At 39.7% G+C, this 27500-nt stretch overlaps 1 protein-coding gene across 2 annotated transcripts in view; it reads left to right on the forward strand.

The window, feature by feature from the left end:
• stt3b (STT3 oligosaccharyltransferase complex catalytic subunit B) overlaps positions 1-25254 on the forward strand; it is a 116661-nt gene extending 91407 nt beyond the window's left edge. For both annotated transcript variants that reach the window (XM_061982781.2, XM_061982780.2), the window contains exons 10-16: positions 7433-7644; positions 9512-9699; positions 10530-10701; positions 13271-13444; positions 15069-15182; positions 20842-21048; positions 24849-25254. In XM_061982781.2, the coding sequence (XP_061838765.1) occupies positions 7433-7644; positions 9512-9699; positions 10530-10701; positions 13271-13444; positions 15069-15182; positions 20842-21048; positions 24849-24923 (1142 nt within the window). In that variant the 3' untranslated portion in view covers positions 24924-25254. The remainder of the gene's footprint in view (positions 1-7432; positions 7645-9511; positions 9700-10529; positions 10702-13270; positions 13445-15068; positions 15183-20841; positions 21049-24848) is intronic.
• Positions 25255-27500: the final 2246 nt, after the last annotated feature.

The raw sequence follows: 27500 nt of genomic DNA on the forward strand, positions 1-27500 counted from the left end.
AAAAACGTATACCTTTATCAAGGAACAGGGTATCTGCGGGGTCATAAACAATCTTAAATCCTACAATTAGAATTCAAGGCCTTAAAATGTCTAAATCACATCGACTTCCCACTGGGGTGAGTTTTTCCTTGCCCTTATGTGGACTCTGTACCGAGGATGTCGTTGTGGCTTGTGCAGCCCTTTGAGACACTTGTGATTTAGGGCTATATAAATAAACATTGATTGATTGATTGATTGAAATAATTTCCTAAAGTCTAATAAAAGGTTTTAAATATGATTTTGAAAGATTTTAAGAATCTATTAACGTTAATTTTTTTTAAAACATTTTTAAACATGCATAAATTTAAGTCTTGCTTTTGAATGTTTCCATTTTTTATCCATCCATCCATCCATCCATCTTCTTCCGCTTATCCGAGGTCGGGTCGCGGGGGCAGCAGCCTAAGCAGGGAAGCCCAGACTTCCCTAACCCAGCCACTTCGTCCAGCTCTTCCTGTGGGACCCCGAGGCGTTCCCAGGCCAGCCGGGAGACATAGTCTTCCCAACGTGTCCTGGGTCTTCCCCGCGGCCTCTTACTGGTCGGACGTGCCCTAAACACCTCCCTAGGGAGGCGTTCGGGTGGCATCCTGACCAGATGCCCGAACCACCTCATCTGGCTCCTCTCGATGTGGAGGAGCAGCGGCTTTACTTTGAGCTCCCCCCGGATGACAGAGCTTCTCACCCTATCTCTAAGGGAGAGCCCCCCCACCCGGCGGAGGAAACTCATTTCGGCCGCTTGTACCCGTGATCTTGTCCTTTCGGTCATAACCCAAAGCTCATGACCATAGGTGAGGATGGGAACGTAGATCGAGATTGAGAGCTTTGCCTTCCGGCTCAGCTCCTTCTTCACCACAACGGATCGATACAGCGTCCGCATTACTGAAGACGCCGCACCGATCCGCCTGTCGATCTCACGATCCACTCTTCCCTCACTCGTGAACAAGACTCCGAGGTACTTGAACTCCTCCACTTGGGGCAAGATCTCCTCCCCAACCCGGAGATGGCATTCCACCCTTTTCCGGGCGAGAACCATGGACTCGGACTTGGAGGTGCTGATTCTCATCCCAGTCGCTTCACACTCAGCTGCGAACCGATCCAGTGAGAGCTGAAGATCCTGGCCAGATGAAGCCATCAGGACCACATCATCTGCAAAAAGCAGAGACCTAATCCTGCAGCCACCAAACCTTATCCCCTCAACGCCTTGACTGCGCCTAGAAATTCTGTCCATAAAAGTTATGAACAGAATCGGTGACAAAGGGCAGTCTTGACGGAGTCCAACCCTCACTGGAAACGTGTCCGACTTACTGCCGGCAATGCGGACCAAGCTCTGGCACTGATCATACAGGGAGTGGACTGCCACAATCAGACAGTCCGATACCCCATACTCTCTGAGCACTCCCCACAGGACTTCCCGAGGGACACATTTCGAATGCCTTCTCCAAGTCCACAAAACACATGTAGACTGGTTGGGCAAACTCCCATGCACCCTCAAGGACCCTGCCGAGAGTATAGAGCTAGTCCACAGTTCCACGACCAGGACGAAAACCACACTGTTCCTCCTGAATCCGAGGTTCGACTATCCGGCGTAGCCTCCTCTCCAGTACACCTGAATAGACCTTACCGGGAAGGCTGAGGAGTGTGATCCCACGATAGTTAGAACACACCCTCCGGTTCCCCTTCTTAAAGAGAGGAACCACCACCCCGGTCTGCCAATCCAGAGGTACCGCCCCCGATGTCCACGCGATGCTGCAGAGTCTTGTCAACCAAGACAGCCCCACAGCATCCAGAGCCTTAAGGAACTCCGGGCGGATCTCATCTACCCCCGGGGCGTTGCCACCGAGGAGCTTTTTAACTACCTCAGCAACCTCAGCCCCAGAAATAGGAGAGCCCACCACAGATTCCCCAGGCACTGCTTCCTCATAGGAAGACGTGTTGGTGGGATTGAGGAGGTCTTCGAAGTATTCCCTCCGCCGATCCACAACATCCGCAGTCGAGGTCAGCAGAACACCATCCTCGCCATACACGGTGTTGATAGTGCACTGCTTCCCCTTCCTGAGGCGGCGGATGGTGGTCCAGAATTGCTTCGAAGCCGTCCGGAAGTCTTTTTCCATGGCTTCCCCGAACTCCTCCCATGTCCGAGTTTTTGCCTCTGCGACCGCTGAAGCCGCACACCGCTTGGCCTGCCGGTACCTGTCCGCCGCCTCAGGAGTCCTATGAGCCAAAAGAACCTGATAGGACTCCTTCTTCAGCTTGACGGCATCCCTCACCGCCGGTGTCCACCAACGGGTTCTAGGATTACCGCCACGACAAGCACCAACTACTTTGCGGCCACAGCTCCAATCAGCCGCCTCGACAATAGAGGCGCGGAACATGGTCCATTCGGACTCAATGTCCAGCACCTCCCTCGTGACATGTTCAAAGTTCTTCCGAAGGTGGGAATTGAAACTCTCTGACAGGAGACTCTGCCAGACGTTCCCAGCAAACCCTCACAATGCGTTTGGGCCTGCCAGGTCTGTCCGGCATCCTCCCCCACCATCGCAGCCAACTCACCAACAGGTGGTGATCGGTAGAAAGCTCCGCCCCTCTCTTCACCCGAGTGTCCAAAACATGAGGCTGCAAATCCGATGACACAACTACAAAGTCGATCATGGAACTGCGGCCTAGGGTGTCCTGGTGCCAAGTGCACATATGGACACCCTTATGTTTGAACATGGTGTTCGTTATGGACAATCTGTGACGGGCACAAAAGTCCAATAACAAAACACCGTTCGGGTTCAGATCCGGGCAGCCATTCTTCCCAATCACGCCTCTCCAGGTTTCACTGTCACTGCCAACATGAGCATTGAAGTGTCCCAGTAGAACGAGGGAATCACCCGGGGGAGCACTCTCAAGTACTCCCTCGAGTGAATCCAAAAAGGGTGGGTACTCTGAGCTGCGGTTTGGCGCGTAAGCGCAAACCACAGTCAGGACCCGTTCCCCCACCCGAAGGCGGAGGGAAGCTACCCTCTCGTCCACCGGGTTGAACTCCAACGTGCAGGCTCTGAGCCGGGGGGAAACAAGAATTGCCACTCCAGCCCGTCGCCTCTCACTGCCGGCAACGCCAGAGTGGAAGAGAGTCCAGCCCCTCTCGAGAGAACTGGTTCCAGAGCCCTTGCTGTGCGTCGAAGTGAGTCCGACTATATCTAGCCGGAATTTCTCCACCTCGCGCACTAGCTCAGGCTCCTTCTCCCCCAGCGAGGTGACGTTCCACTTCCCAAGAGCTAGCTTCTGTAGCCGAGGATCAGACCTCCAAGTGCCCTGCCTTCGGCTGCTGCCCAGCTCACATCGCACCTGACCTCTATGACGCCTGCTATGGGTGGTGAGCCCATTGGAGGGGGGACCCACGTTGCCTCTTCGGGCTGTGCCCGGCCGGGCCCCATGGGGACAGGCCCGGCCACCAGGCGCTCGCCATCGTGCCCCACCTCCGGGCCTGGCTCCAGAGGGGGGCCCCGGTGACCCGCGTCCGGACGAGGGAAGTCTGGGTCCTTTGTTTTTATTTTTCATGGAGGTCTTCGAGCTGCTCTTTGTCTGATCCCTCACCTAGGACCAGTTTGTCTTGGGAGACCCTACCAGGGGGCATAAAGCCCCTGGACAACATAGCTCCTAGGATCATTGGGACACGCAAACTCCTCTACCACGTTAAGGTGGCAGCTCAGAGAGGAGTCCATTTTTTAATGACGCTATAATGTTCCGCACAATGTTCCGCTTAACTTAATATACCTGTGCTACCCGGTCAGAATTTATCGCACACCACCCACCTGCTAGTGAACTGTGCGAACGCAGCGGTGTGTTGTTACAACTTAGCATATAGCAGCGGAGAAAAATTTACAAAAGCCCACAGCAAACACAAATGACTTGCATAGGATGGGTAAGTGCACGTTCAACGATTTGTGGCTCCAGAATGATCAATTTAATGCATGGTTGAAGCCAGTGGATGGAAACATATAAAGTGTTTAGAGCCCGCATGTGGTGCCATCAAGGAGGGAAGCGTTTGTAAACATTGCGGTGAAAGTGAATGGAATGATAATGTAAAAGTCAAAAATTCGGGATAAGTCCGTGCCAAAAATGTTGAAACGCCAAAAACACTTGTACAACTATACAAGGATCGACTTTACCTCTCCAAAGAAGTCTTAGGTGGGTAAAGTGGCGCTAATTACCGAAGGAGATCAATATGAGATGTTTACCATTGAAATCGTACTATTAGATACAGTAAAACTATAACATCCATCCATCCATTTTCTAAATAAAATCATAATTTTCAATGTTGTTTATATTATTTAATTCAATAAATTCAGGTCAGCTTCTCATGCCTAATCTTTTCTCCAAGTTAAAATTAAATAAATAAAAGTTACCCGTGTAATCTAGATTGCAAAGAGTCCCTTTAATTGAAAGAGCATTGGAGTCAAAGCACAAAAATGACAATATATATGAGGTATGGTTGCAAAAAGGTATTATGATTTAGTGGAGCCATGGAGTAGTGAAGTCATATTTGCTCAGATAAGAAAACACTGAAGGCCAGTCACAGTTGTCTGAAAGAAGTACATAGACTGTAAGAACAATCAGTCAATGTGGCCATTTGATATAAACACTGCCAAGATATCGCCCCTTTAGGTGTAAAGTTTTGTATTGTGGCCTCATAACAATCAGCTTTTACTTGTAACTTAGTCTTGAAAAGAAGAAGTATGAAGGAGAGGGATGGTATATACTGTAACTTCCTAACATAACACCAAAGAATTACAAGCAATAAAGATTGTAGCTATTTCGGTGGTTCTTGAGTTTGGCTCCAAGTTGGCGTTTTTCAAGGACTGCAAGCAACCAGCAACGTTCTATTCAGAGCTTGTATTGTGGAAAACAATTGTCTTTGTACTATCTCCATTTGACATTACCGTATTTTTCTGACTATAAGGCACACCTAAGATCATTTAATTTTCTCCAAAATCGACAGTGCACCTTTATAACCCGGTCTGCCTAATGTACGGAATAATTGTGGTTGTGCTATTGTGTGAATACTCAAAATAATTCACACACACGCTTTTGGACACCAAAAATAATCTTATTTATTATTATTATTATTCTCCATATTTTGGCATGCTCTACCTTCCACATTTTTCATCCAATTCAAACCGTTCCAACTTCAAACTATTCAGCCTATTCAAGAATCGCGGGACAAATTCCCAGATTTCCCAGAATTGCCGGTTTTCCAGGTAATTTTTCCCTTTCAAAATTAATTGGCCATTTATCAAACTTACACCATTTCCACATTTTTCAACCGATTCAAACCATTCCACCTTCAGAATATTCCACTCATCCTGGAAATTCAAACTACCATTCTTCCAATTTAAAAGAAATTCCAGGAATTCCTGTTTTTTCAAACCATATTTGCACCTTCTTTTTTCGACTATTCCTTGCACATTTTTCAACTCACTTAGACCGTTTCACCGTCAAAACATTCCTCTTAATCAGGACAAAAACAAAGTTTTGTTTAAACTGGAAAAATTCCTGGTTTCCCCTGGTTTTACAGGAATTCCATAGTATCTGTTCTCAATTAAAACCGTTACTACTACTACATCTCTCGACCGATATGAAACATTCCAATACTAACAATTTCAAGTCATTTAGGACATTCAAGTTTTTTTACCATTTTCCACAACATTTCCACGATTCCTGAAATTCCTAAATTTTCTGGAAATTCCCATTGAAATGAATGGGACATTTTTCAAAGTTCCACAATTCCCACATTTTTCATCTAGTTCAAACCGTTCCAATTTCAAATTATTCAGCCTGTTCAGGAATTGTGTGCTCTTCAAAAATTCTAAAAAAAATAAAAATAAATTCCCAGAATTCTTACTTTTCAAATGAATTGTCCTTTTTTTCCAAACTTCTACTACAAACTACAATTGCCACATTTTTCAACTGATTCAAACCATTTCACCTTCAACATATTTAACTCATCCTGGGCATTCAAACTTCCATTTTTCCACTTTCAACAAATTTCCAGGAATTCCTGTTTTTTTTCTAACCCTATTTCCACCCTTTTTTTCCTTTCACATTTTTCAATCGTTCTACCGTCAAAACATTCCTCTTCGTTAGGACAAAATAACAAGCTTGTTTAGGATCTAGAAAAATTCCCGGTTTTCCTGAAACTCTAGGAATTCCATAATACCATTTCTGAATTATAAAGCTGTTACTACTTAAACATTTCTTGACCAATTTAAACAATTCCAACTCCAACAAACTCAGCTCATTCAGGACATTAATGCTATTTATATTTTTCAAAAGAATTCCCACTTTTCCCGAAATTCCCAAATTTCCAGAAAGTTCCCATTGAAATGAATGGGACATTTTTTTCCAAGTTCCAACCATTCCAACATCAACACATTCCACTCACCCTGGACATTTAAACTAACACTTTCCCAAGTTCCAAACTAAATTCCGTTTTTTCTGAAATTCACAAATTCCTGGAATTTTGCAACACTATTACTCAATTATAAATTGTAACTACTAACACATTTATTAACTGATTCAAACCCTTCCAACACAAACCAATTGAACTCATTTAGGACATTCATGCTATTTATCGCCTTCAAGAAATTCAGTTTTTTCCCCAGAACTCCCAAATTACCAGAAAATTCCCACTGAAATGAATAGGACACTTTTCCCAAGTACTTCAATCCCCACATTTCTCAATCGATTCAATTAGCTCTAACACCAACATGTTCAGCTCATTTTATTACATGGCGCCACCTTGGAAGTATGCTAGCTGTTCCCCTGTCAGAATGCTAATGTTAGCATGCTAACATATTATGCTAGCATTTGATCTAATTTTGTACTTTAACCCAATAATCATGGATTTCATTACTTGGCGCAATCATAAATTAAATACCGGTTAGCATGCTAATTTTAGCACGCTAATGTTTTATGCTAGCATTTTCGTTAATTTTGTAAATTTTAAACCTAATAATCATGGATTCCGGATGACGGGGAGAAGACGCTGTCGAAGTGGAGCCACTTAAACAAGACCGCCCACAAAACTGCGCATCCTGAAGCAAAGGTCAGAAAGCGACTTGAAGATGGTCTGTAAAACATAATCTATGCAACATTTTGACCAAAGAACCACCATTACATGTTATGTAGACCACAAAGAAGTGTTTTAAATTTAGGAAAAAAATCATACTATGACCCCTTTAATGCACCATATAATCCAGTGCGCCTTTTGTATGAAAATAGACCTGAATAGACACGCTCATCGGTAGTGCGCCTTACAAGCCAATGCACGCTGTGGTACGAATAATACGGTAATCTTTTGCATCATCTCATGGTTAAACAAGTCATTAATTGGTTTTCGTCTTCCTTGCAGTGGCCCTGTACGCCATCAGTGCCGTGTATTTTGCTGGTGTGATGGTGCGTCTCATGCTGACACTGACTCCGGTAGTATGCATGCTGTCAGCCGTGGCTTTCTCCAGTGTCTTTGAGCATTACATGGGAGATGACACAAAAAGGGAGAAACCCCCGGCTGAAGACAGCAGCGACGAGGACGACAAAAGGAATTCCGGAAATCTCTATGATAAGGTAGGTGGTAATCCCTGTCACACTGTACTGTAAAAAAAAAAAAAAGAATTTTTTTTTGACACATACAGAAACTCACACAAGTCACTGCACCACTCACATTTCTGCAAATCTTAACATATCATTTCATGACATATTTTCAGTGTTGTCCCATGAAAAGATACAATGAAATATGAGGAGTATATTCACTTTAGTGTGCTCGTCTATCTGGTTGCAATACTAGTCAATGTGTTAGTTATGTTGCAGCCTTTTGCTGTACTTATTTTTTTTCACTCAACATGGGAGACTGGCAGACATGTCGTGAGCTTTTCTCCACACATCCCACCAGTATTTTGAGCTGTGATTCATCTGTGATTCCACTGCAACTATTTGATGTGCTTACTCAGTTATCAGCTGTCTCGCATTCGTGAATATTTGACTAACAAAGCCTCAGCCAAAGAGTGAGTTGATGCTTTTTACAGAAAGCAGGAAATGGTGACATCACATTTCTGGCGCTTTTAAATTCTTTCAAATTATAAACTATTAAATAATAGTAGTTCTTATTGTTTTGTGTAATCAAGTCAGTACAATCTCCGTATCATAAGAGCCTGATGTGTATCTTCACTTGGCATCAGAAATGTGAGGAAAGCTAGAAAGCCTCTGCAGTTCTGTCAACCTCATGTCCAAATATTTTACACCTGGGGCTGCATGCTAATGAAAAATGAAAGAAACATTTTGGTGACGTCTCTGCTCCGCGACGTGTCTACATGCAAGAGGTTCCCCTGCTAACCCCACTATCGACTGGACTCTCACATTATTAACCGTATCCACTCGGCATCCATGCTGCCTTTCAAGGTTTCTCGGTGTTCCCATTGGGTTTTGTTTTTTCTTGCCCTGATGTGGGACCTGAGCCGAGGATGTCATTGTGGCTTGTGTAGCCCTTTGAGACACTTGTGATTAAGGGCTATATAAATAAACTTTGATTGATTGATAAAAAAATAAAAGACTTTGACGACGGTGTAAAGTGTATATATACTGTATGTATATCAAATATAAGGAAAAAATTGATTAACAACCTCTTTACAGTATTATCCAAATACAACATCAGCAGTAAGCTGCTTTGTCAACTCGCGTGCACACACACAAAAGTTCCTCTTTAATGCTTTTAAAATCATTAACAACCATGTTGCTGTAAATTAAAAAAGTCAAATAATGTTTACCTTATATCGGCAAATATTAGTGGCATGCAAGCGAGAAGATGAATGCTTATGATTAACGTAGAGAGGGATCAAACTTATAGAGAGGAGGGTTTGGGTGAGGAGCAGCTGTGCTTCTCCAAGGCGAAAGAAAGTCATTTTCTTCCTTAGTTCCCTCTCCTCTTCTTCCGTTACGTTGATTCCACTCTTCCAGGCCGGGCTTCACTTGGTCCTCGCTGCTACATGATTCTGTCCAGTGTGCCTTGTTTTTTGCGGTCTGTAGTGACCCATGGTGTTGCCATTATTGGTGTTTTTCCTCGCAAATAGTCATTTTTAGTCCACAGCAAATTCGTTCTTCTTTTCAGGCTGGTTTAAAACTTTGGAATCCATATTGAGTTGGCGAAATAGACAAAACTTGGGTGAATGGCGAGAGAAGAAACATACGCTGCAGCACCGAGTGACTCTTGTGTCCTGTCCTTTGCAGCAAGTGACGTGCAGGGCTCTGTCTTCGGCAACAATGCTGGGCCCTGGTTTTTGTCTACAGGCAGATTGAAATTAATGACTGAATAGTGTTTGCACACAGAGACATGGTTCGCACACGGAGGCATGTTTGGCTTGATCCAAAAGTTTATGAAGTTCGCAAATAGAGGGGTGCTACTGATGGAACTCCTTCGTAACTCTGTCTTCCCCTGCAGGCCGGCAAGGTGCGCAAACATGTGTCTGAACAGGAGAAAGCGGAGGAAGGTTTGGGTCCAAACATAAAGTCCATAGTCACCATGCTCATGTTAATGCTCCTGATGATGTTTGCTGTCCACTGCACTTGGGTCACCAGCAACGCCTACTCCAGCCCAAGTGTGGTGCTCGCGTCATACAACCATGATGGGTATGAGTTACTTGGGTGACACACTTGCGCACACACATCTGCTGTCATTTGTTAATGGATGTTAAATTGCTATGAGAAGCTCTAAATCACATGTTGTAGTTCATACTGTAGTTCAAAAGTGGTTGGCTCTACATAAGGCAGCAAGTCAGGGAGCACATGCATATTTCATATGACATTTTGTTAAAATATTGATAAGTGCATGACAGCACAAGCTTTAATATCGCTGCTTTTTTTTTTTTTTTTTAAAGAGTTTCTAGGTCACAGAAATATGTTTGTGTTAAGCATAAAGGAATTGCTGCAGTCAGTGCACACTTGCTATTGCATGCCTAAACAAAAATGCAAGCAGATGTTGTTCTAAGTTCTCTCTGTTTGACCTATTGTAGGTTAGGGACATAGAGGATGTGTTTTTTTTTTTCAGAATCCTGTGCACTAATGTTTAAACTGTACTTCTGAGTCAGATGTTGAACACATCGTATTTACTCAGACACCATGCCCCAATTGATTAGCAGGTGCATCCACCACTTGAACAAATAACCAAGTGGTAGGATATATGTGTCCTTTTAAAGGTGAATTGAAGGAGGCCCCAACACATGGTAGAATATTATTGTATATATTATTTGTGAATGCTTTCCAACCATTACTGTATATGAAATAGATTTGTGATAAAAAAAAAAAAAAAGAAACCTAAGAGCCATAATAATGTCTCCAGTTAACAAAATTTAGATTGTTTCACCATGAGTGAGAATATTGAGTAGAATGGCCTTGTAGCCATGTCTTTGTTTGACGAGGTTGTTAACCTATTCTCGTTTTTTTGTTTTTTTCCTTTTCAGGACACGTAACATCCTGGATGACTTCAGGGAGGCCTACTACTGGCTGAGGCAGAATACAGACGAGCATGCACGTGTCATGTCGTGGTGGGACTATGGTTATCAAATTGCAGGGATGGCCAACAGGACCACACTTGTTGATAATAATACGTGGAATAACAGTCATATAGCGCTGGTGAGTTCGCATTAATCTTATTTTCCCCTTTCTATCTCAGTATATCCTCTTGGCTGCCTGTCTTTGCTCTGCTGCTATTTTTAATGCGCACACACATGGAGAAACAAATTATTTATTCTCCCAGCTACCGGATGATCATCAAAGTATTAAGTGAATGTTTAATGAAATTGCCAGTTCTAACTCTGCTCTCTTTATAAGCCAGATAATTTTGTTTTCTTAAATTTTTCTCAATTAGTTAAAGGGCACCTCGGTTAATAGCCGTCAGTTTCCTTAAGAGGCTGGGTGTTTTCTCCCTCTCTGCGTCCTTTTTAAACATTTTTCTTCTAACACTTGTCCTTGTCTATTTTTTTATCCTTGCTGCCTATTGGCACCTCATCTGTTACTAAGAGGGCATAATTGACTATGGGATACTGCACTACTTGCCGTCTTTGGTTGTGTTCTGTTGCATTTTAAAGTCTGTAATAAGAAGAGGGACCATCGCCAGTCAGTTTGCCATGTAAGGCCTTTTACAAGGAGAGTGTTTTAAAAGGTTTCATCTTCAAGGATGCAGTCATCTTCTGAAATTCAACCTTGCATTTAGTCATCTGGAAGTGTTTGAACCTCAAAAATTATCAACAGTTAAACAAGTTTGAGTTTATTTCTGTTCAAAGCGCTTGCATGGTATTGTATTCAGTTTCAGTAAATATGAATCAACTATCTATTCTCAAAAGAGGGGAGTTTATCATCGATATGAGGTAGGGTTCTCCTCCTCGATTGAACCAAGAAGATAGTTACATGGGAGGAGAGAATGATAGATGAAGGCTCTACTTCCCATTCTACTTGAAGATTCTTGGAACCATATAAATGTAAGCTGTGCGAGCATGGCGTTCTACTCGGTTGATACACCATGCATGCCATCTAGCGCTCTGTTGGTAGGAGGCATTTTAAATCAAATTGTGGGTGGGAGGGAGCATATTATCTATGGCAGGGTTATGCAACTGGCGGTCGTGGGCCAAATGACACTACACCGGCCACCGAGTTCAGTTCAAAACTTGGGAGACATACATTTCTGCAGCAAATTCCTGTTGCATACAGGAACTTCGACCACTGTAAACACATTGGCAGATCCTTGCATTAACATTTTAACCTTGCTAGCAAACAACACTGGGGTCGAAACTTGTAATTTACATAACAGGCATTCCTCAAGGCACCACTTTAAGTCCTGTACCTTTGGCAGTTACACTTTTTCTCATAATGCGATTAATGTAACTAAGATGTTGCTGTAGCCTTTTTACTTAAGAATCAGTCAGTAGTCATTTGTTCAAATTCTTTAGTTATACTAGTTGTGTTCCTCAAGGTTCCATTGCCTCTCTTTTCCATCTTTCGGGTTAATCAACTGGTGGCCTGCAAATTTAGTAAAAAAAAAATTTGTGTGACTCACATTTTTGCACTATGTTTACAGTGTAGGATGTCCAATTCAGATTTTTTGTCAAACCCAATTTTTCTATGTACCGTAGTTGTTCACATTACAAAAACTAATATGAATACAAACTGACCCACATGCAGATGTGACGTCATGACGTCACACGCGCTGTAGTGTTTACGTAAATTAACATGGCTCAAGTTTCCAGTCCTGTCACATTTGTGTCAATTTCAAGGATTTTGTGCTATCAAAGTCCACATTTTCTGAATGGAATTATTGCACGTAGAACAAAGATTAATTTTAAAATGTAAAACCTCCCCAGTTTGTGGGATGTTTGCTACGATGTCTGTTTTGAAGAGCGTGTTGGCGAGCAGTGGGAGACGCAGGCTTGGTGGATCGTTGATGGGAGTTCCTAAAACAAGATTTTTGCCTGTTTTCTGCTCATTTGTCAACTATTTATTTTGCGACAGTCTATTTTGGCAAATAATTATTGTGCTTATCACGACACTCTGGTTGGATGAATGCGACCCGAGCGTTCACACTGCAGTTGCATTACATACTGTACATACCCAATTTTTATCCACAAAGAGGCCTGGTTCGGATTTGAAAAATTCTAAATTGCACTGTTGTCATTGACATGAAAACATCCGATACAGGTTACAAATGGGCAAAAAAAATCGGAATTGGCCTGCAGTGTGAACAAGGCCATATAGTTAATATTTAACTAGCTTTTTGCAGAAGAGAAACACTACTGTAGAAGATGCTGGTTCTCAGGAATATACAAATGAGACTAAAGGGGAAAGAAAGAAGTCTGTCCCCAGCTTTGTGGAAAGGTAGCCCCCTAAACAATTTTGATAAATATCCCTGCTTTATATAATTAATGGAGTTAAAAGTGGGAATAAAAGAGGTGGTGTAATGCTGTTGAGGTAGGGAACTTTTCTCGTAATATATGGAGGACATTTGTCAAAACAATTGTACCACTTGTCACTGTGGCAAATTTGCTGTCAACCTCACATTTATCACATTGATAGTGTGCCCAATATCTCAAAGGACATCTGCAGTCTTTTCTTTAAAAGTGCAATTTTAGTCTTCAGTGTTTTAAGTTTTGAAAAATACTGTGTAAAGTCATCCTGTTACATTTAAAACCTTTTGTAACCACTGTTTTAGGTGGGGAAAGCCATGTCTTCCAATGAAAGTGCAGCCTACAAAATCATGAGGTCCCTAGATGTGGACTATGTGCTGATTATTTTCGGCGGCGTCATAGGCTACTCTGGGGATGACATCAACAAGTTCCTGTGGATGGTGAGGATAGCTGAAGGGGAGCATCCAAAGGACATCAGGGTAAGTGTGAACCTGCTATCTGACCATAGTCTGCACTGTTTGAACAATTAGCAAGTCGGTCAACTATTTACAGTTCAAGTTGACTCAATAACACCCCCTCTACCAAGCATTGCAGTACTGTAAACACCAGGGGTGTACTGATACATTTCACTTTCGATACAATACAGATATTGAAACCTTTAGCATTGGCGAATCCTAATATTAATCTGATACGATATCAGCACGAATCATAGTACATATTTTTATTATTTTGTAGTGTGGAGTGTTAGAAAAGTTTTGTTCAAGTGAAATTACTCAGAACAATATTAGGTATGAAAAAACACAAACCTTATTGCATAAAGGTACATCATTATTTTGTAATGCGGAGTGTTAGAAAAGGCTTGCTCAAGTGAAATGAATCAGAATAATGTTAGGTATGAATGACACAAATCTTATGACAGATTCATGCTTTTGAAGTGGATTGTTAATTAGTTTTTTGTCAACACCAAGTAGTCACAATAATTCATTAAATTAGGTCATAACACAGTAAATTGAATAAACCAGCCATGTTTGTTACTGATACTTTTTAATAGGTTTCTTTTTGCTTTGGAGTCTTTATATATGCAAGTCATATTCAATTATTAACTATTTTATACGTTGTTTTTTTTAGACTGCAATATTGTTTAATTAGGACAAGTTTTGTGTATGTTTGTGTGCTTAGCTGATCTGCAGCTGCTAGCTCATAGTAACCTACAGTATAGCCTACCATGTTCACCTTTTGGAAATGCTCTCACTAAAATACAATAAAATATAACAATGATGTGCTTATCAGAGGACATTTAAATGTTAACTAAAAGGACTGCTTGTATCAAAGCTTATATAAAATATTTTAAATGCAAGCCTTGTATTCTTGCTGATATCGGACCGAGACACCCCTATTAAACACATTTTTAGTGTTTCTATTGGAAATGGTCTGTAAATATCCAACCAGTAGCATCCCACTTTAAAGAACCTTCAGTCATGCATTATGGGTAACGCTTTCATTTGTTTCCATTTTAAAGTGGGATTTCCCAACTGTCCTGTCTTGACACCCAGTCGGGATGTAGTTTCCATTAAACATTCACCAAGATGTTCCTCCACTCCACTTTTTTCACTCTTTCCCTTGAGTGGAATCCACCTTCAAGTCATTGCATTTTAGTTTTTTCCGCCGAGATGTACTTCCCTAGTCATGCTGTCATTGTGACAGGGCTAAATCCTCGCCCGGTGAACCATCTCAGGTCAGCTAACAGCTCATCTTCTGTGCGTGGCAGACAGAACTATAATGGATTTGTGTGACTGGCATTTTTCACTGTTCACTGGAATCAAGGCTTTTAGAATAAACGTTGTTTCTTCTAAGTCAAAACCCAGCTCCCTGTATGCCCTTGAGATGTTTTTATTTCATATGGGATTTCATATTGATTCTGAAATGTGTTTACAAATCAACATTTTATTTCTCTGAGAGAGTAAAACAAAATTGCAGGAGGAAATGTCTGATACACACCATACAGTAAAACTCCTTCGGCTCTTTAGTAGTTCCACAAAGGGTGGATGTGTGGTCTATGTGTTATTATAACATTTAACTTTGTCCAAACTCTGTATCTTTCAGGAGAGTGACTACTTCACTCCTCAGGGAGAGTTCAGAGTGGACAAGGACGGTTCGCCGACTTTGCTCAACTGCCTCATGTACAAGATGTCCTATTACCGATTTGGTGAAATGCAGGTGAGTGGAGCAGTGCTAACTAATTTGGTGTTTTGCACACAAAGTATGCAATCAATAAAAGTTTGTGCTGTCAAACTATATATATTTTTTTATCAGATGAATCACAGGTTACTACTGGACTCGCATAATTTAAATTACCTTAAAAAAAAATAAAACCCAAATGCATGCAATTTGCTGCCACTCTAGTTAGTTTCATCACTGCTGCGTCCTCCAAATAAAATTATTTTTCAGGGCACCTCTCTAACCTACAAATTTCGGATGTCTGCTATATAGCGGGATTCCGCAATTTTTTTAGCCAAAGTTGTATTTTTTTTTTTTTTTTACATTTCCGTATAAAACCGCTTACTACAGCTGAGAGTACAGTAGACACTAACTGACTTGTTCATGCTTTCCGGTGTACCACCTTGGCTCTAAGCAGCCAGCCAGCTAGCCACAGTACCGTAGTAGGCCTAGTGCAGCCTGCGCTAATTGGGGTGTCCACTCTGTCTAAATGTATTTTATTATTTTATTCTAACAGGCGGACCAACCCTCTAGCAGGGACAACCTCTATTGTTACATGAAGCCATACTCTCGTTTATGCCGGCGTCGGAGTGGTGATGTTTTCGGAGCTGGCGAAGCTAGGCTAAGCTAGCCTGCATGTGAAGTGATGAAAAATCAAAGAGTGAATGCTTTGATAAAAAAATAGTTTGGACTGCGTTGCAGGTTAACTTGAGAGGCGGTAAAGAGCATGAAAGTACCGTATTTTTCGGACTATAAGTCGCAGTTTTTTTCATAGTTTGGCCGGGCTCCAGTGCGACTTATATATGTTTTTTTCCTTCTTTATCATGCATTTTCGACAGGTGCGTCTTATACTTGGGTGCGACTTGTACTCCGAAAAATACGGTAGTCAGTAGATCGAGAAATGCAGGCAATATCTTTGTAGCAACATTAGTGCTGTATTAACACACATCCTGTTTCATGAATTGCTTGCATTCAAAATGACGTCATATCCGGCCAACGTCCGGCTCATTGAATACGCGTGGTGGTCAAGCCAGTGTCTATGCTTGCATTGTTTTCGGCTGTACGAACATTTTAAATCACGAAAAGGATAAAAGGTTCCTCAGAGATCCTCGAGAGGTTTTCAAGAATGACAGAAGAGAGTAAGATTTTATGAAAAAAGACGACAAAAGTACCACACACCTGCGGTACAAGGGAGCACAGCCGAAGAATGCACAAGTTTGCAGTGACCACTCCGTTAAAGTTTTGTTTGATATACTTTTGACGTTTAGTGTTTCACGTTTAAGTTTTGTCTTGATATTATTTGTATTTCTTAAGACACATTTTTGCTACGAGTGTTCTGTAAAGCACCAACTCGTGAGTCTAAATAAAATTAAATCAAATGTGAGCAAGAAAAACTTAAGAGTTAAGCTTTTACTAAAGGCGACGATCATAAATAAAGCTTTCAACATATAGTATAGGGATCTATTCCACTGCATGTCTTTTTTATATTTTTTGCTCATATCTGCTTTTTGCAGAAATATATAGGCCCCTGGTACTATGCGCGCTATACAAGAGCCATTGTAGCTTGGTTGACTGCCACTGATTTTCACTTCCCGTAAGAAATCACTTGTCGGAATACAAGCAATATATTGCTGATGACCAGTACTCTAAATATTGTGTCTCATGATTTTAATCATGATTTAAATTACTAAACCCACTGATTTGTACTAGATCTAGCGCTGCATAATTAAAGTTTCCTAAAAAGCCCTATAAAGTATAATCATGAATTCATTAAGATTAAATGTAGTAAAAAGCTTCATGTTATAATTGAACAAACAAACTTGTAGCAGATACCATGAATGCAATCTTACATCCATGACTTTACTAAGTGATTCACTAGCTCAACAAAATATTTGAGCTTTTACAATTATGGTATTTTTTTTCTCCCAAATCTAGCCATCATATGTCATGTAGTCATCAAATGTATTTAGAGCCATGAAGTGAAGATATTTTATCAAACCCAACAAAACACTGAACTAATGAAATAAACGATAGACATTTTGGAATGGCTCGTATTGATATGGTGTAGATATCTCAACAAAAACAATGAACAGAAGAAATAAACAATGGATGCTGTATTACATTCTTAGAATGGCTAATATTGATATTTTCTTAACAAAAACAATGAACTATTAATGCTGTGGTACAGTCATGAAAAAGAAGTACCGTATTTTTCGGACTATAAGTCGCTCCGGAGTATACGTTGCACCGCCTGAAAACGCACAATAAAGACGGAAAAAAACATATATACGTCGCACTGGAGTATAAGTCGCATTTTTGGGGGAAATTTATTTGATAAAATCCAACACCAAGAATAGACATTTAAAGGCAATTTAAAATAAATAAAGAATAGTGAACAACAGGCTGAATAAGTGTACGTTATATGACGCATAAATAACCAACTGAGAACGTTCATGGTATGTTAACGCAACACATCATGGCAAGAGTCATTCAAATAACTATAACACATAGAACATGCTATACGTTTACCAAACAAGCTGTCACTCCCGATCGCTAAATCCGATGAAATCTTTCTCCCTGCTGTCGCCTCTGGTATGTCCTTTCTTTCTGCTGCTCGATTGCCGTTCTCTGCTGCACATTTCACTACGTCTAGCTTGTAATCTGCAGTATATGATTTTCTTTTCGGTGCCATTTTTGTTCAGTCCTTCTCAGTTTTTATAAATTACCGCCAATGTTGATGTGATCCATTTTAATAGCTACGGCAGTAGCATATAGCATATAGCAGTTAACATCCCATGACCCACAATGCACTTCTGCCATGACCCTCCCCCGCCGAATTTTTATTGGTTGACGTGTGAGTGACGATTGCTGCCATTTGCTTCGTCTCTTACGTGAATGAGATAAATAATATTATTTGATATTTTACGGTAATGTGTTAATAATTTCACACAAGTCGCTCCGGAGTATATGTCGCGCCCACGGCCAAACTATGAAAAAACTGCGATTTATAATCCGAAAAATACGGTAAGTTTTTTTGCATTTTTACGGAAATCTAAGATAAGGTAATATCTCCAACTTCAGAGGTGATTTGCGATGTTGCCCCCTTGAACCTCAGCTGATATTTTTCAATAATTTTGTTTTTGTTTTTGACCTCACTGGGATCTCTGTTAACAGTTTATCCACTGTAAAAATGTTGCTCCTTCCTCGTCTGTCTTCTCACCAGCAATAATAAAAAAAATTAAAAAAAAGAGAACAATACAATCTAAGGGTCCTTTAGATATGCACGTTGCATTCATAAGTCACTTTGAATTGGCTTTATATGGTAAGGGCGTGACGTATGTGTGCACATTTCTCCGCCAGGTGAGATCAATAAAGTACATATGTAAAAGTGTGTGTCCGAAAGTTTTTATAGGTAAGGATGTTTCTGTATATGCACACATTTTGGGTTTCTGACACACAAAGTTTTATTCAGAATTCCACACAAAATTTTAAAGATGAAGCCAATGTTAAATTTTTGTCCTAATAACATTTGCCTGTCTTTCTCAATCAACATTTCTATGTCTTTGATCAGTTTCACATCTTGAGGGGAGGTTGGGACTCGTTAGCAACTCAGACTTTTTTCTTCCGGGCATTGTGATACACTTCATATACTTTATACAGATAATAAGTCACAGTGGTGTGTAAGAATCAGAACTTTTCTCATCCCAGAAAAAGTCGTACTGGTTGTGTTTTATGCAGCTTTATAGACAATAACGAGAGGGCTGACAGGTTAAAAAATGTAGAGGTGGCTCGGGAATCCCTGCGGTGTGATGGGAGTTGGGAGGAAAAGATTTGAAAGATTTCCTGATGATTTGTGCTACAGTGACTGCAGGTGTGTGGCAAAGGCAAGAGTTGAGTGATCCTCCTTGTCAGCTGACATGACTGTTGTAGCTGCAGACAGGCTTGCAGGTCAATTAAATAAATGCACTTGCAGCCAAGAGATTTGACAAAAACAAATGGCAAGCATTGTACAGTGAAGTTTATAAATAAATTATTATTAATACTTTCTTTATAAACTTTAAAATCATTGATTAAACTGTCTTACATTTTGGCAGAAAGCAAATATTAGAATATTAGAAATATTAGTATTAGAATATATTTGTTTCAGTAGTTCATGCCAAAAAGTGACATTTGTATCTATATTTAGATTATTTTAAGAATGTATTTAATTTCTCAATGATGTTAATAAAAGCCCAAAATACATTGTCTCTTAACATTTAAAAAAATGTCTATAAGTTCAATAATGTACTTGTATCAACTTTAAAGTAGTCAGTGTACACCTTGCTATAGTATATATCCACTTAACATTACTCAAATATGGCAAGTACTGTCTAAAAAGCTGGCAACACAAGTGATCACCAAGATGATTGTGTTTTGCTGACAGTCAACTATGGCAGTGGTAGTGTCACAGTCTGGGGCTGCATGAGGTGAGGAGGTTGAAGAGTGAACCCAATTGAGCACCTGTGATGTTGAACATCAATTGTGCTAGTTGCTCGCACTAAATATTGACATAATTTGGACATGTTTACTATTGGTGAAACGGTTCGGATCTGTGCTCGTGCTTTTGTTAGCGCAGTCAGACTGTGGATGTTGGGCACAGCACTGTTATTGTGAAGGCTGGAAGTGTGCTGCTGTTTTTCAGGGTGCTTGACGACTGCCATGTTTTTAAGTGGAGATGACTCGAGGCTGTTTTAAAAATAAACAAAAGTGCCTCAATTTACGGCGGCCGTCCTGTCTGTACATTGTACTGGCATCTGTGGTCTTGGCCACAACAATACAAACAGATGAGATGTGTTGCAGGTGTATGGGTCGTCCTGGCTCGCTAATATTAACTTTGTAGGTTGTCCGCAGACTTGGTCAGTGTTTCAAGTGGCCATTTCGACTTTGGGACCGCTCATTCATCCTCCAAACACTCAACCCCAGACACATGATTTCCCCAGGCAAATTTTCTTTCTTCACAATTAACTTATTGCTATGCTGATTGAAAATAAAGGCTAGTCTATTCTATTAATTTCACTCACATTTATGTGAATTTCCGTGTTGTTCAGCGTTCAACAGTAGATTTCATTTTTATTAGCTAATTCTATGATTTCTTCATGGAAATCATAGGGCCCTACTTTAGCTCACGATGCGCACACGTATGATCAGAACTACATGTTCACGTCCAAACGGATTAGTAACACAAAAAAAGAAGCATATAACCCAAGCAAAACACGCACTCCGAACCATGTCAGGTCAACCGAGTGGTTTGTATTTTTTTCATCAACTGTTCAATCCCTAGTTCACTGTGAGGCGTACTCACTTTTTAGACAGTAATGTAAAGCTTCTGCTTTAGAGGCTTGTACGTACTTTGTGTAAGTCATCAAGTTCTAAAAGCCTTAAGTGGACGGGATATAATGCTCATGTTGTTATGTGTATGTGTTTTCTACATACTTTGTGTAAGTCATCACATTCTAAAACCGTAAGTGGACGGAATATAATGCTTAAAATGAAAAGCAAAAATTAGCGTCCTCTAGGCATCTGTGTAATGTTGCAAACAGCCACTTTAATGTACAAACATGCAGCTTTTCTGCCTGTGGTGCTTAAATTCTTCTGACATTTTACTCTGCTCATCTTTTAGTTGGACTTCCGAACGCCCCCCGGTTTCGACCGTACACGCAATGCAGAGATTGGCAACAAGGATATTAAATTCAAGCACCTGGAGGAGGCCTTCACCTCGGAGCACTGGCTGGTTAGAATCTACAAGGTGAAGAATCTGGGCAACAGAGAGCCACTGGATCACAAGCTTCGCAGCATTGTGCCCAAACAGAAATACACCTCCAAGAAGGTAATTGTCCTGTCTTTGTCCTCTCTTACATAAAGCATGCCCAGGTACCTGTGATCATTCTAAAAAGATCCAGTACAGAAGTTGCACCAAACATTCTGCTGTAATGCTTTCTTCTGCACTAACTGAGGCATATAATTATTTGGTTTATTACTGTCATGGTGGTTATACTAATTTAGGTAACCAACATACTAGTCACTATAACAGATCGTTATTTATTTTTTCCTGGCAGTACAGTCACTTGTTACTACATAAGGAGTTTAAAAAAAAAAATATATATATATATATATATATATATTTGTATATATATATATATATATTTTAATTAACAGAATTACACAAACTAGTTTCCTAGAGGTTATTAATTAACTTAGCCACTAAACTTAAACTAGAAAGTGGGGTGACATTTTAGTGGCAATATGCATTTTGGCATGAGTAACATGTAGTGTAGTAACAGTTTAATGTATTGTGCTCATTAACTGAAAAGACCAGACCAAACAGGTATAGTATACTATAACATCTTATTTTATCTCACCACTTACAGTCGATGATCAGGCTGTCTTCGACTAAGGATTTTCATAGTCAAATCTGATTTGTTAAATTTTGCCCTTAGTCGACGAGCAGTCAAATCTATGGCTTTTTTGCCTTGTTTTTAAGAGCGAAATGAACCCTTTGTGATAATGTAGTGTATGCTGACTCTTTATTAGGTGTCAGTAATGTCACATGGATGTAGAACAAGTTGCTATATGGTGATTCTTCCATACTACTAAAAGGAAAAAACTTGGACTTGGACAAACTTTACTGATCCTTAAGGGAAATGTTTGATACGGGAGCTCAATTACAAGAGAAAAGGAAAGGATAACTAAACCCTTTCTAGGGCAAAAAAAGAGAAATAATATTTACAATGTAGTATAATGACAATACAAAAAAAGGTACATTGGGAGAGGGTACATTGGGACAGCTTAACATGTAATAAATCATAAGTAAATACAACTTTAATACACTATAAACAAAGAAAGGTACATTGGGAGAGGGTACATTGGGACAGCTTAACATGAGATAAATCATAAGTAAATACAACTTAAATACACTATAAACAAAGAAAGGTACATAAACGTTAAAGCAGAAACAGGAGAGAGTTATTGTACAGCTGGATGGAGTGCAGAATGAAGGAATTCTTGTACCCTAAACTTTGTGAGAAAAGCAAAGAATGCATTATTTTATTAAAGTGAACAAAACAAAGATCTCGTTTGCGACTTTTTCACCATAAAAAAGGCTAAACCACTCCGAAGCACAAAAACACAGTAGAGATTAGATAGTTTAGTGAGGTCCTCTGTTTTGGTGCTGCGCCATGAAGACATTCAACTTGACCAAATTAAAGTAAAAGTCCAAAGTTTCCATATGTGAACACCTCCGGGGCAAGGCGTGACAGCTGTGCGTCCCGACGAGCCCTTTTGTAGAAACACTATTAGTAAAATATTTGTGCATGCAGACAGTTTTTAAAGAATAAGAGAAATGAAGGTGTACAACACGGCCAGCTGTTTTTAGACTTGTCACACCAGTAAGCCGAGACCGCACTGATGAAGGCTGAAATGATAACTGAAACTGTGAGCAGGTAAGATTTATCTGTCACTCTCTAAAATAAAAATGTATCTGCACACAAGAATATCATTATTCTAATGTTTAAAGACGGAATTATGATACACAATCAATCTATATTGCTAACACAGCTGACAAGAATATCATTATTCTAATGTTTAAAGACGGAATTATGATACACAATCAATCTATATTGCTAACACAGCTGCTGTACGCAGGGGGCTTCTGCAGGTACTCAATTGGCCTTTCTCCCACAAAGGAATGAATGAGGTTTAATGACCGACAATTTAATTGCAAGTACTTCAGACTTCTCTGAATCAATTTGTTTAATCTTCCACTATTCGAAGACATCCCTACTAATACCTGAAACCTAAATTAACATTTAATTGTGTAAAATTGGTTAAATATACAGAAATATAAGCAGTATATGCCAAATTTCTTTTAAGACACATCTTTTTAAACTGATTTTAAATAAATTATTGCATTATGAACTTGTTTTAGTGATGTGCTAATCACATAGTAACATATTTTTAACATGTACATTACAGGCTAGAGTCTACACCCTAGATTTGGAGCCTTATTAGAAAAGCACTCTCAGAATGATGATGCGCACGTGTAACGGGGGCAGCCAGGGTGGCTGCACCAGTCACTCTGACAGCTTTAAAGAGTGCGCTAGCCGCTGGTTTAGCAGCTCTGGCTTTTGGCCTAGTGGCTAGCACATTTACCTCTCGATGTGGGTTTGCGCCCCACTTGGTATAGTATGGGAATATCGATAACACAAAGCAGGGCCGCTACACTCGTGTACACTACTGCAAAGCACAGTAACATAGATTTTGTGACGTTATTTAATCAAAACAAGGCATTACAGTGGAACCCATTTCAGTCAATGCCCCTCGGAATGGCTGACTGACGTCGACATAAGTGGTTGTAGACAAAACCCAAACCTATTTCTTGCGCATTGTAACTTTCGCCAAAAACATTAGAATGTGTGATGATAAAGCATTTTATAAATTACGGCAGTTTTTTTATTAATTGTGTTGTATATAGGGATGTCATTGTCATGGATTTATGCTACTGATTCCGATAAAATGTATCCATGGGTGAGATCGGCCAATGTTGATGACATGCATTAACTGTACATTTTTCCGTTAAATAATATCAGCACAATATTTAAATTGGTTCTGTATTTTCTTTTATTAAATACAATTGTTTGAGCTAAATCAATACCACACACTAACTTAACAAAATTTAAAAAACGAAAAATGTATTACTCATTTAAATCATTTTTGCTTTCAAAATCATCCTGTGTCCAGGAAATTATAATTTTAGTTTGTAAACATTAACAAAAACGACAAAGGCTTTTGAAAAAATAAGATATTGATCTATATCATGAATAAATCCCTTGTAGGCTCAATATCTAGTAGGCTTGATATCGATAGCAAAGATTCATGCTGAACAACAGGGACATATACAGCAAAATAATGAGACAAGGTATACTTGTCTCATAAAAACAACTACAGACATGAATTGTAGATGAGACTAATATTTGGAGCAGGAAAACAACTGCAAACAAACGTATCATTTTTCTAATTAGCGTCAGGATCAGAGCAGCACGGCCCTCGTTATGTCAATCAAATATGTTACTTAGCAATGCACAAATAAGTCCAATTTATGCTTAATTTGTGGACCCCTCGGATGTACAAACATGATGTGCCTCCAATCTTATTCTCTAAATACTGTAAGTGTCAAATGAAGTGAGGGAGCAGTAACCTCTTAGTGATGATAAATGGTTTAAATCTTTTTAGAATTTATTTTTAAGGGTGTAAAAATCCACTCCATCCCATTTAAAATATTTTTTCTGTGATCACTTTTATTTTTGCCTCCAAACCTTTCAAAATAAACCTGAATCTGCACTGATTCAGGTAAATAAACAGTAGCCTAATGGGGTTTAGACCATCGCCTGAAATCTGGAAGTGCCCAGATGTGCCTCAAGGTCACCTGATTGCAACCCACCTATAGTCAAATAAAAGTTAAAACTGCCCTTTTATTTTGAAGTGAACATTTTTTTTGTAAAAACACCAATTTGTTGAACCAGGACACAATCAGCTGGTGGACCTGAAGGTGGTTTACTGTATTAGTAATGCAGAATGTGTGATGCAACTCTTTGATGTACATTCTTGTTTTTTTTCCTCATCTCCGCACAGACCGCCAAGAGGAAGCGAGGCTACGTCAAGAACAAACTGGTCCTGAAAAAAGGCAAGAAACTCCCCAAAAAATAACGATGACGAACTCTCTTAGGAAAAACAAATGAAAAGCGAAGAAACCTCTTGACAAACAATGAAGAACACCGGGGGAGATCATGTGGCCCTTGAGCGCAAGCGTTTTTCTCATTCGAGCGCCCCCGAGTGGCGAGGAAGGTGAAGTGTCAAATTCTGGCTCGCTCCAGAATCGTTGTCCATTTTTATCTTGGGGGACATTTTGTCTTGCTTATTTTCTCCAATGTTTTTTTTTTGTTTTTCTTCCCTTTTTTTTTGACTTTGTACTTGAATGTGTGGCAAGGCATCGGGCTGCTCTGTAGGTTTTTGTCGATTAAACATTTTTTTTGTGTTATGTGAAAGATCTGATTATGAGTATGGGTAAGAAAACAGACGACGTGTAGGAATAATTGCACCAAAAAGCCATCGACTTGACCTTGCTCTATGGCACACTCATTAGCGAGTGAGGAGGCGCTCGGGACTCGTTCCTGACACGTGTACACGCACGAGCGTATGCGGTATGGAGGAACGTCATTGTCTATGAGCACACTTGTTTGAATTAACCTCTTCAACTCATTTACAAACCAATTGGCCCAATATATATGTAAAGAAAATGAGTATAATATATTGGAGTATTGCGCTGATTTTGAAATATGCAGTTTTTTCTTTAAACATTTTTTTTTTCCGATGTTTTTTTTTTTTTTTGTATGACAACAAGAACGGTGAATGCAATAATTATTGTACTGAGGGCCTTGAGATTTTTCTTCATGGATTGAATGAATGTGAATTTTTTCAACGCCGTCCATCGCCGCCCGCATTAATAACTTAGATTGTACGTTTTTGCTGCTGGAGCGTTTGAAAAGTTGTGCTGTTATTCCATTAGGCCTCCCCTCCTGCAGGGGGAGCTCTCTAGTTTGCGTAAGCAAGCCTGGTGCCTCTTTGCTGTTTGTCATCGTCTCCGTATTTGCCGTCTTCCTCTATGGGATTGTCGTTTAGTCCGCGGCAGGTGGGACACGGAGGTGGAAATGGTCCATTAAAGTCCACCGTGACGGGCACCCAAACTGCAAATACTCAATGCGTTTTGAGTTTAATATAATTCTGTCTTTGCCTTCATTTTAATAGGGACAAACGTAAAACACGTAGAGTAACAGAAGTGTGTCCTACTGCATACTGCTCACAAGCAGCATGTTCTGGTTCATGCACTGCAGTGTTGGCGCCACACTGGAAACGAGAAATTAGACTCGAAATTTATGATCGTCAAGTGGTTGTAATCGCATGCATAATGTACACAAATTAAGTTATAATTTAATGACAGTGCTTTTAATTCATTCGTAATTTGATGAGAAATAATGAAGTCATGTGTTTATGACAGGGGTGTGCAAAGTGGAACTTGGCATATTTCTTAAAGCAAATGCTAAACACAAAAGAAAATGCTTCAAATTGAAAAGAAAGCTATGTTTTGTCACCTACAAAGTTTTAACACATCTGCCTTGTTTAAAAATATCAGAAAAATATTTTATTTTCAGTTTGCGAACCACGACATTATGAATATACACAATGTTTATGATGGTCTTTATTTAACATGACATACTCTGACTGACTTTGATCATGTTTTTTCATGCATTTTCTGCATTGAAGATGCTAAAACCCATCCAATACAGGTCAATAATGCTGAACGATCTTCACATAACGTCAACATCTTAATTTTCAGAAACTCTTCTCGGCCTAAAAAAATGTTTTCTTTGTTTAAATTAATAATTTGTGGGAAATATTTTATTATTTACAACCGGAATAATAGGAATTGCAATTTTTGTCCCCCTATATATAATTTCTCCTTAATAATTAATTATTGTTATGTTTACAACATGGCAGGGCTATAAAAATTAGCTTTGGGCTAAAAATGTCCACTGAAGATGTGCGACTTTTAGCTGAAATCATGTCAAAACATACGTTTTTTGTATTGTACAAGCAACAATCTGAGTTAAATTATGTTAGAATATCGCAAGAATAAAGCAGACGTTCTGTTAGCTTGTCATTTAACAGGAATAAGGTCGTAAATGTGTGATTAACAGTATGCAAATATTTAAATTTCGACAAGGAATTTTGTACAATAAAAAAAAAAAGTATGATTAATAATTTATGAGAAACTAGAAATATTGGAAACATTTAGTCAACATATTTTGGAAATATGCTGAGAGTCAATAAAAAAATTATATTCATACTTTTCACTTCCCTTGCTAAAAAAAAATGGCATGGTATTTCAGCGGGCTCTGCGGCAGGAATTAAGTCACAATGTCTAAAAAATAAAAATTGCAACCAAAAAGCTGAATCAAAGTGGAAATATTACGAGATCAATGCAAAGAATGATGTGGTATTTTTACGTTATGGTCAAAAATCAGGAAAAAAGTCAGAATGTTGTGATTGAAAGAGGACAAATGACAAATTACAGTTTTTAAAGAGATTATTTGGCCAAAAAAGTAAAGGATGAAAATCAAAACGACAAAAATAACTGGCAGAATCAAATCAAAATGGTACAATACATAATATTTCTAATTTTAAAAAAAGTAGAAATGTTATGGAGTTAATGTTTAACTTGTTAAA

Source organism: Nerophis lumbriciformis, linkage group LG21 (assembly GCF_033978685.3).
Source record: "Nerophis lumbriciformis linkage group LG21, RoL_Nlum_v2.1, whole genome shotgun sequence".
Lineage (NCBI taxonomy): Eukaryota > Metazoa > Chordata > Actinopteri > Syngnathiformes > Syngnathidae > Nerophis > Nerophis lumbriciformis.